General features: G+C 57.7%; 1 protein-coding gene across 3 annotated transcripts; it reads left to right on the top strand.

The window, feature by feature from the left end:
• The first annotated feature begins 1,799 nt into the window (after nucleotides 1-1,799).
• Nucleotides 1,800-12,183, top strand: SFTPB (surfactant protein B). 3 transcript variants are annotated; one of them, XM_082642174.1, is made up of 11 exons: nucleotides 1,800-1,956; nucleotides 2,526-2,656; nucleotides 3,172-3,243; nucleotides 3,604-3,729; nucleotides 4,318-4,470; nucleotides 4,682-4,765; nucleotides 7,914-8,028; nucleotides 8,186-8,346; nucleotides 9,134-9,214; nucleotides 9,737-9,821; nucleotides 9,948-12,183. In XM_082642174.1, the coding sequence occupies exons 1-10, from the start codon at nucleotides 1,893-1,895 to the stop codon at nucleotides 9,797-9,799; spliced, it is 1,050 nt and encodes a 349-aa protein (XP_082498300.1). In that variant the 5' UTR covers nucleotides 1,800-1,892; the 3' UTR covers nucleotides 9,800-9,821; nucleotides 9,948-12,183. The 3 variants fall into 3 exon arrangements, with proteins under 3 accessions (XP_082498300.1, XP_082498298.1, XP_082498299.1); XM_082642172.1 differs by having other exon boundaries at nucleotides 7,845-8,028; XM_082642173.1 differs by having other exon boundaries at nucleotides 1,811-1,956; nucleotides 2,529-2,656; nucleotides 7,845-8,028.
• The last annotated feature ends 247 nt before the right edge of the window (nucleotides 12,184-12,430 follow it).

The following is a 12,430-nucleotide window of genomic DNA, read 5'->3' as shown; positions in this document are numbered from 1 at the left end:
TATACAGTAGGACCTTGTTGTTTACCCACCCTATATGTAATAGTTTGAATCTACTCACCCCAAACTGCCTGTCCATCTTTCTCCCACCTCACTAAGGAGCCAAATTTTAATCAGAGAATGTGGTGCCACTGGCGTCAGAACAAGAGGAACCAAGGACCATGAGGCAGACGTCCTCACCCCTGCCCCAGGCCAGGGCAGCTTGGTCAACGGCTGGCTTTTTGTGTTTTCTTTATTTTTTCCCCGTGGATGGCAGCTCTCAAGGGTGTGGAGACACTGACCCCTCTTTGAGGACTTGATAGGAGCCATGGACCCACTATCCAGAAAACCCCACAGAACACACAGTTTTGTGTTCAGTGTGGTGGATCTGAGACAACGCCATGTGTCCAACTCCATGTCGCTTTCCCCCGGGCACACAGGCACATGACGTCCCCCAGCCCTCCCGCGGTTAAGTGGGACAGTGTGATGGAATCCTGGCCCATGAACTGGAGGCAGAAATGAAGGTCACTCCCAGGCCTGACCCCCAACTCTCCCCTCCCCATCTCCCCCTCTTTCTCTCTGTGCCCTGCTGGCCAGATGCAGAGGATCCAGGGGAGGACCCCGAGCCCTGGGGGACAGAACAGGCAGAGGGAGGGGCCTGGCTTCCTGAGTGACTGCGAGGACCAGAGCCTCACCTCCTGAACCAGCCTGCTCTGTGCTGTGAGAAGGAAGCAGGGGCCATGCGAAGCCCCCATGACAGCAGTTAGACACCCTGACCGACGCCCCCAGAGGCAGCCATCCGCAGACCCCGCCCCCTGCAGCTCGGGCCGCGCTGAGTGTGCCCCGCGCGGCTCCTTTGTTTAACACTCACTAAACTACAAGCACCTCCTGTCCCACCTTCTTGGGCGGAATACAAGTCATGGGGTCCCCATCTTTGTCCCACGTTTACACACCGCACTCTTGGTCATACCAGCCAGGGCTTGAGGCCAACAGAAAGTGCCTGAGTCCTCTCGTGACCTTGAGGGAGTCACTGGGCCACCCTGAGTCCATCGGTGCCGATTCCCACCCTGCCCGGGCCCGTGAGCTTCCGCTGGAGAGGGCGCCCCAGGACTCAGCCACGCTGGTGGCCACGAGCCAGCGCCCGACTCCCTGCTCTCGCCCCTCACGTCTGCCCCTCAGGGGTGGTGAGCTTGTCCTTGAGTGTGCGCTGCCTGGGGGGGTGGGGGGGCCTGACCTGGCAGCTGCAGAGGTTTCTTCCTCCTGAACAAGCTGTGCCCCTTGGCTCAGACTCTTGGGGCACTTCGGCTTTTTTTCTTTGGTTCATGTAAATGCTCTTCTGACTAATGCCAGCCATGTTCTCATAGAACCAGAGGAGTTTTCTGGAGGAAAGGATAAGGGGATGGGGGCGGGGTAGGTGGCCTTGGAGGGTTCCCAGTCTGCCCCTCCGGTGCTTGCCCTGGGTCAAGAGGCAGGCAGGAAGCTCTTAAGAGCAGTTGCTCAAGAGCAGAGGAGGGCTGAGAGGCCTGGGGTAGAGACTGGAGTTGGGGGGAGTCACCCTGGCTGCCCCAGTCCTGCCTCAGTTTCCCTTCCATAACCCAGAGAGATGGGACCCGATGTGAAGGCTCAAGAGCCCCCTGGTTAGAGGGAGTCCAGGCCCATGGGGGATAGGATGTGGCTGTGCAGGGGTTCCCAGGGGAGCAGGACGGGCATCAGGCAGGAGCCGGGGGGTTGGGGGGGGCGTGCAGCTGGCAGGAGTGTCACTGCTGGGAAGAGGAGGGGATCAAAGCCTGGAGGGCCCCGCAGGGCACAGGCAAACACTGAGGTCACGGCTGCTCCCACAGGGCTCGGCTCCCGCGCCCCAGCCCCCAGCTATAAGGGCCCCACCCCAGGCAGGGTGTCCAGGCTGTGGAGAAGACATGGCCAACTCGCACCTGCTGCCGTGGCTGTTCCTGCTGCCTGCGCTCTGTGGGCCAGGCACTGGTGAGTCTCCGCAGCCTCTCCTCACCCCACTCGTCACCCCGGGGCCAGGTGTGGAGGGGGCATCACGACCTCCTCCACCACTTACTGAGCCCTGTCCCTGTCCCATGCGTTATCCTCAGTCTGTACCTTGGCCTCGTTTTAAAGATGAGGGTTTTTTTTTTTTTTTTTTTCTTTGCGGTACCTGGGCCTCTCAGTGCTGTGGCCTCTCCTGTTGCGGAGCACAGGCTCCGGACGCGCAGGCTCAGCGGCCATGGCTCACGGGCCCAGCCGCTCCACAGCATGTGGGATCTTCCTGGACCGGGGCACGAACCCGTGTCCCCTGCATCGGCAGGCGGACTCTCAACCACTGCGCCACCAGGGAAGCCCGATGAGGGGGTTTTGACTCAGAGAAACTCCAGGGCTTGTCCAAGGTCGCACAGCGGGCAGGTACTATAGCAGGTAGAACCCAGAGCCGTCCGACTCCAGCATGTTTAACGGTCATATGTCCCAGTAAAATTGGGTTTGGAGGTTGGGTGAGGCCAGGGTGCCAGGTGTGGCTTGGATCCCAAGGTTGCTCTGGCCCCAAACAGCAGCTGTCGGGACCACCTCATCCCTGGCCTGCGCCCAGGGCCCTGAGTTCTGGTGCCAAAGCCTGGAGCAAGCATTGCAGTGCAGAGCCCTAGGACACTGCCTGCAGGAAGTCTGGGGACACGTGGAAGCTGTGAGTACCACCCAAGGATGCACCGAGACCAAAGGTCTTGGGATAGAGGGTCCTGGGTAGGCTCTGGATAGGCCTGAGGGATTGGAGGCCCTGTAGGGGATGGGATGGGATGGGATGGGTTGGGATGGGATGGGGGGAAGGGATGGAATTGATGGGATGGGTTGGGATGGGATGGGATGGGATGGGTTGGGATGGGATGGGGGGAAGGGATGGAATTGATGGGATGGGTTAGGATGGGTTGGGATGGGATGGGGTGGGATGGGATGGTTTGGGATGGGATGGGGGAAGGGATGGAATTGATGGGATGGGTTGGGATGGGATGGAATGGGATGGGTTGGGATGAGATGGGATGGGATGGGATGGGATGAGATGGGATGGGATAGGATGGGATGGGATGGGATGGGATGGGATCATGGGCAGTCGCCTGTGTCTTGGAGCACCCCGTCAGCCTCAGCCACCTGAGCTGGGAGCATGGCCTCCACTCACATGCCCCAAATTGGGGCCCTCTTCCTCAGCATGACCTGTGCCAGGAATGTGAGAACATCACCCACATTCTCACCAAGATGGTCATGGAGGTCATTTCCCAGGTAATGAGGCCCAGACCCTGGACTGAAGCTTGGGGATTAAGAGATAGGGAAGAGGTTAGCCCCTTAAAGGAGCCATCTCCAGCTTGGGGGTGATGCCTGGGTTTCCCTGGGGGACTCTAGGCACCTCCTGGCTGGGAGAGGACTCTGAAAGTGAGCTCAGTAGCACAGCCAGAGACGGCCTTTCCTGAGGGGAGCAGCCACACCTGTGCCCAAGTATGCGGCTCATTAGCACCCTCCCAACTCCAGGGCCCTGGGTGAAGGTGGCCAGTCAGGTGGGCGATGGCCCCGTGTCCAGGGGCTCAGGCGGGGCAGACCTCAGAGAGGCCAGGCTGACGGTTCCCTCTCCCGCCTGCCTCCCAGAGCATGATACGGGAATTCCTGGAGCACGAGTGCGACGTCTTCCCGCTGAAGCTGCTGGGGTCCCAGTGCCACGACATGCTGGACACCTACTTGCCACTGGTCATCCACCACTTCCAGAGCCAGATGGTGAGGCCCTCCCGCCTCGCCTCCACCCTGCCTCTTGCACAGCTTTCATGCCCACCCTGTTCCTGAGTTACCCCCGCACGTGGCAGCCCACCCCCTGCCCACACGGGGTGCAGGAAACTCAGTGCCCCTCGGCCTGTACCCAGGTGACAGCGCCTCCCACTCAGCTGTACACGGTGGGCCTGCATGCTCTCAGGCGCCGGCACACACCCTCACACCCTTCGCACAGGCAAACACTCGGTCACACACTCACTGCGCACAGTCTCACGCGACACCTACACCGTCTCCACGCTCACACGACAAACACACTCTCACGTACTTACACTCACTCATTCTCACAAACATCCACACTCACACTCGTTCACACACATTCCCAGACACGTGCCCCAAAGTCCCCACTTGACCCCCTCTCTGCCTTTGGTCTCCTCTCCCACCCCGACAGAATCCTAAACCACAGCCCCAAACCAGCCTGCTTCCCCCATTCCAGGCCTAAAGGCAGTTACCTGGTGCCTGAGTCCTTGAGCCAGATGGAGGGGGAGTGTGGTCCCCTCCCCCGCCCCAATCACCTTCTCACCCTGCGTTGTGCCCTAGAACCCGAAGGCTGCCTGCGAGCAATTGGGCCTGTGCAAATGCAGGCAATCAGAGCCAGGGCAGGAGCCAGAGCCGTCAGGCCCCCTGCAGGACAAGCTGGTCCTCTCTGTGCTGCCTGGGGCCCTCCGGGCGAGGCCCGGGCCGCAGACACAGGTGAGATGGAGATCCAGGGAGCGAGGGCCATGGCTGAGGCCCTGCATCACTTGGCCTGGGAGGGGCAGCGTTGGGAAGGGGACCAGCAGCTCCAGGCAGGGCCTCCTGCAGGACCAGGAGGCGGGGACCCAGAAGGGGAGGAGAGTCGGGCACGGCAGAGCCCTGAGGAGCCTTCTGTCCAGCTTGCCTCCCGCGTGCTTCTCTCCCCCAGGGTCTCTCCGAGCAGCGGCTCCCCCTTCCCACCTGCTGGATCTGCAGGACTCTGATGAAGCGGATCCAAGCTATGATTCCCAAGGTGAGACATCTGGGGCCACGAGGCCACCCACACCTCCGCTTCCCCCCACCCCTCCTCATACACCCACCAGGGGCCAGCTGGCTGCATTGACCCCACCCAAGGGACCCTGGCACTCAGGCTGGGCCTGGTAGGTGCCAGGCCTAGAGCCTGTTCAACGACTGTGGGGGATTTCTTGGCGGTCCAGTGGTTAGGACTTGGCACTTTCACTGCCGTGACGCCGGTTCAATCCCTGGTCCGGGAAACTAACCTCCCTCAAGCCACGGGGGAGAAAAAAACAAACAGAAATAAAACCACTGTGAAGCCCCGACCGTGTGCCAGGTAGTATGCCAGGTGTCAAAGTACAGAAAAGAATCTCAGTCGTCTTTGTAGAAAAGGTTCTTTCATTTTACAAAAGGAGAATTTCCGCAGGTGGACACTCCATCCCTGCCCGCCCCAAACTTGGGGTCTTCCAGACCTGTAGTGACCATCACCCAATGGCCCTGCCCTGAAATGGGGCCCAAGTGAGGAGAGGCCCTGCCCTGTCAGCCCTTCCAGAGGAGGGCCTGCACGGCCGCCTGGTCACTGAGGGGGTCCCCACCCTCCTGAGTTTGCATTGCGGTGGGAGAGATTTTTTTCAGGTAATGGTTAGTTCAGAGCAGAGAGTTAAAACAGATGAGGGGAGGAACAGTGATGGGGGAGGAGATTTAGGATGGTCGTCAGGGGGCATCTCTGAGGAGGTGATGGCTAAGCTGAGGCCTGGAGGATGACAAGGACCGACAGGCAAAGGGCCTCGAGCAGAACGAGCTTGGTCAGCTGTGTGGCTGCCTCAGGTGGGCTCGGGGACAGTGGTCGGCGGGCCCGGGAGAAACACCGGAGCCAAGTGAAGGAACGCTGGGCCTTCTTCTGAACGCAGTTCACAGCTGTGGACGGGTTTCAGGCAGGGGGAGGCCATGACTGCATTTACACTTCAGCAAGATCGAGCTCCTGCGGTTTGAAAAATGAATTGGGCGGATGGGAGTGAAAAATGAGAGGCAGGAGCTGATTGCAGAAATGGGGGGGTGGAGCTAGGAGGGGGACTGGGGACGTGTCTGGGACGGGGGCTCTGCAGGACTCGGCGATGGACGGGACCTGGGGAGTGGGGATGAGAGAGGAATCGGCAATGACGCTATGGACTTTGGCTTGAGCAGTGGGTTCTCTGGAAGGCCCCCAGCTGAGGTGAGTAGATTTGAGAAGTAACAGGTCTGGGCAGAAAAATCATGAGCTCTCTCCTGGCCGTGCTGAGTTCAAGACTCCTGTGCAATATGCAAGAGGAGGTGACAAGTAGGCAGCCGGATCCCCCAGCCAGGTCCAGAGACATCAGTCTGAGAGTCGAGGCTACAGACAAGATTTAAATCCAAGGGAATGGCTGGGATCATCCAGGGACGTGGTGTGGACCAGGTCGAGGAGAAGGAGGCCCGGTCCAAGGAAAGGGAAACACCAGAGAAAGAACCTGAGGAGGGACAGCCAGGGAGGTGGGGACACCACGGCATGAGGGTCACAGAGGCTGAGAGAAGAAAACATTTCAGCAAGGAGGAAGAAGTCATCGGGCCCCAGAGCTGCTGAGAGATCGACAACACATGTCCAGGGGGATGCTGGTGACCTTGAGAACTGTTTTGGAGGAGTTATGGGGACCAAAGTGTAGCATTAAGTATTGACAACTCTTTCATGAAGTTTTTCTGGGAAGGGGAGGGGAGATGGGTGAGGCTCTTTTTAAAAAATATTTAGTTAGTTAGTTAGTTACTTAGTTACTTAGTTACTTAGTTAGTTAGTTATTTGGCTGCTCTGGGTCTTAGTTGCGGCTCGCGGGATCTTTGTTGCCGCATGCAGGCTCTTCGTTGCGGTATGCAGGAAATTTTGTTGTGGCATGCGGACTCTTAGTTGCAGCATGTGGGATCTAGTTCCCTGACCAGAGATGGAACCCAGGCCCCCTGCATTGGGAGCACAGAGCCTTAGTCACTGGGCCACCAGGGAAGTCCTGGAGTGAGGCTTTTTAATGGGAGAAGCTATTTTAGCGTGTTCACATGCTAAGAGACCAATGGGCAGGAGGGAATAGCAATGAGGCAGGACAGAGAGGGGGATGCGGAGGTGAAGCACATGTGCAGGTGGGGGCGGGGTGGACCCAATGCACAAGGAGATGGGCCAGCTTTTGACAGAGCAGGGATACCTCGTCATAGCAGGAGGGGAGGCCGAGTGTGGGATCTGATGCAAGCAAATGGGTACATTTGGTGAGATGTGCCATTTGGAATGTGTCACATCCCAGAGAAGTACATGTCTCTCTGGCCTACTCCTTCCTCGGCCTTTCTGGTGCTGGGGGACAGCAGAGGGTTGCAAGCAGGAGCAGGGTCCAGGCCAGCCTGCCGCATATAGGTTCTTTTTTTTTTTAATTGAAGTATAGTTGATGTATAGTATTATATGTTACAGGTGTACAATACAGTGATTCACAAAACTTTAAAAGGTTATATGCCATTTATAGTTATTGTAAAATATTGGCTATAGTCCCTGAGATGTGCAATATGTCCTTGTAGCTTATTTCATGCATGTAAGTTCTCGGCTGAATGAATAAGGGAGCGGAGGGATGAGCGTGCCTGCCGCCCCTCTCCTTGCCCCTCAGCTGGCAGGTTGTGTTTGGAATCAAGGGTGAGGTGGGGAAACTCCTGGCTTCCCCCAGGGACTCCTGAAACCACAGGCTCTGGAGCACAGAGAGGAGCGGGGAAGCACAGCACAGCCGGGTCAGGAGGGAGAAGACTCAGGTCTGGTTCTCCCACTGCCCCAGGCTGCCATGTGGCCTTGGCCATGCCCACCTCTCTGGGCAACTCTGGAATTTCAGCAATTCCAGACTCTTTGAAGTCAAAGGTGGGTCCATGGCCTGATTCTTGCACCAGCTCAGTGATTCTGGGCAAGTCCCCTGGACTCTGTGATGCTCAGGGTCCTTATCTGTAAACAGCATAATAATTCTCCAAGGGAACAAGGTAAGGTCTACAAAGTACCCAGCTAGTGCTGGGCACTGACTAGGTCTTTCAAGAGAAGGTCCGACCCTGCCCTCTCTCGGCCCCCGCCCCAGGGTACTCTGGCCAGTACTGTGGCCCACGTGTGCCACTTGGTACCCTTGGTGGTGGGCGGCATCTGCCAGTGCCTGTCCAAGCACTATGTTGTCATCCTGCTAAACACACTGTTGGACCGCGTGCTGCCCCACCTGGTCTGCGGCCTCATCCTCCAGTGCTCCAGCGAGGACGGCGCTGGCCCAGGTGAGCCTGCAGTCCCAGCCCCTGCCCATCGCCCACTCTCAGCCCTCCCCACCCTGGCGCTGCACGACCCTCTCCCTCCCAGGTGCCCCTGCACTGCGCCAGTGAGGACAGGAACTGAATACTCCGCAGGGCATCCTTGACTGTTTTTTCTCTCTAGCCCTCACCGCTCTGGGGTCCCTGCCAGGAGAATGGCTACCGCAAGACACTGAGTGCCAGCTCTGCATGTCTGTGACCACCCAGGCAGGGAAGAGCAGTGAGCAGGACATGCCACAGGCAATGCGCCAGGCCTGCCTGGGCTCCTGGCTGGATAGGCAAAAGGTGAGGGGCAGGCACATCAGGGGCTGACGGTGGTGGAGGGTGGAGCCCAGGAAAGGCTTCCCAGCCAGAGATACACTGAGATACTTCCCCGCTCTTAAGGAGCTCAGACAGGCAGACAGGACGTGGGTCAAACAGTGGTGGCGCTGTAACTTAGGGCAAAACCCGCTGAGGTCGGGAGTTGTCTCTGGACAAAGGGCATGGGCTCTGGAGGACCAGCAGGCCTCCCTCATGGACCAGATGAGTAATGCCAGGGCTGGCTGGAGCCCAAGAGGGCCTGGCCGTCTCTCCAGGGTCCCAGTCCTGTCCCAGCACCAACCCTCCTTCCGGTGTGACTCAGTGGGGACCAACCCCCCTGCAGGAGAGGGCTGGGCCTGAAGTCCTGGAGTCCCGGTACTCAGAGCGGGCGACAAGCCCGCTGACTCCCGTCCCAGGAGTCTGCTTTCCACATGGTACTCCCTACGGCCCATCACGTCAGGTCTCCAAGACCAGATGAGCTTTAGGATTCTTCCAGAACTGAAATTTAGGGGGAGGGGGAAAAGGGCGATGAGATTCTGCCCCTGTGCCTCCACCTCCAATGTCCCTGGCTTTCCTGGTAGAAACCCCCATTTCAGCCCACGGCGGCTTGTTCAGTCTTACAGCCATAGCTGCTCAGTGGGGACCGAGGGCTGGACCTACACGAGGTCCGGGGAAGCCCTGGAGTGATCCATCTAAGTGGGGAGGCCTGGACAGCCAGGCAGGAGAGCCCTGCCCTGGGCCCACCCCACCCTGTGTCCGTCTCCTTCCTCAGTGTCAGCAGTTCGTGGAGCAGCACGCACCCCAGCTGCAGACCCTAGTGGCCGGGGGCTGGGATGCCCGCACCGCCTGCCAGGTACACCCACCCTTCCCAGCTGATCCCGGGACTTTCCTCAGCTCCCAGGACCCCCACCCTCTCTGGTCCACGATCCTCAAGGGCCCCATTCCCCCGGGTGCAGGGCAGCCTCAGGAGCACAGGCCCCCAACTGGGACACGCCCTCGCATGTTTTACTATAGAAAAGGCAGTCTCAGAGAAGTCAAGAGAAAGCCACAAAAGAATGAAAAAGAGGAGTATGGGAAGGGAGAGTGTGGTTTGATGTGCATTCTGGGACGGGGGGCATTCACTGAGCAGTGTGTGCTTGATGGGAGGGTAGCAAGTGAGAGCCTTGGGGCAAGCATCCCACCTCCTCCAGCTCTAAACCCAGAAGGCCTGTGGCTCAGGGAGTGGCCCAAGGAGTCCACGAGGTCACATCCAGAGCTCCCACCAGGTGGCAGTTGGAATGAGAGTCCCCCCTTCCAGGAGGAGGTTCCCTAACATCCTCAGGGCTGGGAATGGGGGGGTGCAAGGCCTCAGGCCCTAATGCTGTCCCTGTGGCAGGCCCTGGGGATGTGCATGACCCCGCTGAGTCCTCTCCAGTGTGTCCACAGACCCCACTTCTGATGAGAACTCAACGCCATGCCAGGTGAGTCCAGGCCCCCAGCTGACGGGAGTGTGGGCAGGTCCTCCTCCCATCAGGAGGGGAGCCTCTCTGTCCCCAAGCGGGAAAAGACAGCCACTGACTCTGGCTGCTCCATCCTCCTCCTCACAGGCCAAACTCGAGGCTCCGGAGGGACCCTGGCTGCACCGTCCCCAGAAGGACCTCTCTCGACCCTGCTCACCCCTCTGCCCTGAATCCCTGTGGCGCTCAGCGCCAGGCCCAGCTCCCAGCTCCCTCGCCCCGGCCCAGCCCTCAGGGGAGCTTCCGTGCCTGCCTGAGGCTTCCCCCGAACAGCTCACGCTCTGCACTCTTCAGTCTTGGATGTGTTTAGACCAAGGCCAGCCTTTCCTGAAACTCAGGGGAAATCAGACTTTGCTGCCCGAAGATGACACCCCCTCAGAGGCCAGGAACTCCGCCATCACCTGTCTCCCCACTCCTGAGACACATCCCTCTCTCCCTGCCTGTCATTCGGTCAGAGGTCGCACCTTAGGACGGAGGGGTGGGTCAGATGCAGCCTCTGTGCCAGGTGCCTCCGGGCAGGGAAATGCCCCTGAGAGCAAACTTGGTCAACGTTACCATTCTCCCCAGAGCAAGACCCCAACACAAAGGTCATTTATTCATTTCTTCGCTCATTTTTTAAAAATGCAGTGAGTGCCTGTGGCCAGGCCACATTCTAGGGGCAAGGGCCAGAGCTGTGAATAAAAGAGTGAGCCCACTGCCCTCTTGGAGCTCACACCCCAGGGCCAGCCTCTTCCATCTGCAGGTCAGGGGGAAGCCCGGCCTGCTCCCCAAATCCTCAGCCTGGTCTATTCTATCTCTAACCACAGCCTGAAACCAGAGCCACTTCCGTCCACTCTGGGTGTGAGGCACAGCCAAGGCTGCATCTCCTGGAGGGGGTCTGCAGAGGGGGTTTCCAGGCCGGGGCCACCTTCACACACTACCTGAGCCAGCCTCACTCTCACAGGGTAGAGATCTCCCCAGGGCTGGGCCGAGGGGATCTGGTTGTGGGCCCCCAGCGCTTCTCCAAGTCCTGGCTGCAAGAGCACAGCAAGGGAAAAGCTGGGCCCTGCCTCACTCCGACCTCCACGTGCACAAGATCCTAGCTTTTCTAATTATTCTAACACTTCCACAAAATTCGAGATTCAGAAGAATAAAAAATGGGAACATAAAGTACCAGGAAAGATAGACATGTGAAATCCTTTAACTTTCTTTAAACATCAGGAAATCCCTGGCGTGGTCAAAGGTGAGCACAGCAGTACCCAAGCCTGGTGGAAGGCGACTGGGCGTTTTCAATATGTGAACGTTTTCCTGCTTAAGAGCTGTTGTAGCTTTTTGTAAGGCTGAACTCCCAATTTTTGTTGGAAATGCCAGGGTGACTCGACTCCTGCTGTGATTTATCTCCTCAAAGCTCACTTGGGGCTGGTCATGCTGGGGATCAGTTCCCATGTAATGCAGCAACCATAAGGATGCTAACAAAGTGCCATCTCCTCGTCCTAAAAGAAAAGACACCGCCCTTTAAGATGCTGCAGAACCTGCAGCCTCACCCTGAAGGTAGCCGGGCGGTGGGGGGGGGGTCTGCCCCACCCTCCTTCATGATGGAGAAATACACACCTACGTCACCTCTCCCTCCTGTAACTGCTTCCAGGCTGGCCCCACCTGTTACCCTCCCCCCCTCCCAAAGAGCCCACCCACTGTGATGAAGTGAGGGTTGTTAGGGTACCCCAAACCCAAAATACACACACACACACACACACACAAGACACCAAATTAATTAACCTTTAGCATTAAAGACCTAAATGCCTGGAAGTGTCCCTTCACTTAATAAAAGGACTTTTATTATATTTCCTATTATAAATGAAATACATGTTTATTGTAGAAAATTCAGAAATTGCAGACCAAAAAAGTTGAAATCACCCATAATCCTACCAATCCCAGGAGAGAGCTATAGTGGATGTAGACTTTGACCCTGAACTACAGACTTTTTCAATACATTTGCCCACCCTTTGGCTCCACCCTGAATGGCTCCACCACTGAAGAGCTTTTTTTTTTTTTTTGCGGTACGCGGGCCTCTCACTGTTGTGGCCTCTCCCGTTGCGGAGCACAGGCTCCTGACATGCAAGCTCAGCGGCCATGGCTCACGGGCCCAGCCGCTCTGCGGCAGGTGGGATCTTCCCGGACCGGGGCACAAACCCGTGTCCCCTGCATCGGCAGGCGGACTCTCAACCACTGCGCCACCAGGGAAACCCAGGAAGAGCTTTTTATGCAACCTGCGCTTGGGGTAGGGAAGATTGACACAAACCCTTGGCCTCTGAATTTGAACTGTTAAGTAAATCTTTTTGTAAATCTATACCAGACTATTGTCTTGAAAGCCATTATTTCAATTACAAGACTAAGGTCCCTGAGAGAAGAGAGTGTTTTAAATTTTGAAAAAAGCTTGGTTGGGAAGATGAGCGACAGCCTGGAGGACGGGAGGCATTAACAGTTTATCCCAAAAGCACGTGTGGGAATGAGCTCCTGATAAAGGAAGAGGAGGCTTCACTCAAAAGGTCAGGAGTTGGGCTTCCCTGGTGGTGCAGTGGTTGAGAGTCCGCCTG

This window comes from Mesoplodon mirus (assembly GCF_964341445.2).
Source record: "Mesoplodon mirus genome assembly, chromosome: 14".
Taxonomy (NCBI): Eukaryota; Metazoa; Chordata; class Mammalia; order Artiodactyla; family Ziphiidae; genus Mesoplodon; species Mesoplodon mirus.
This window is presented reverse-complemented; position numbering and strand designations above follow the sequence as displayed.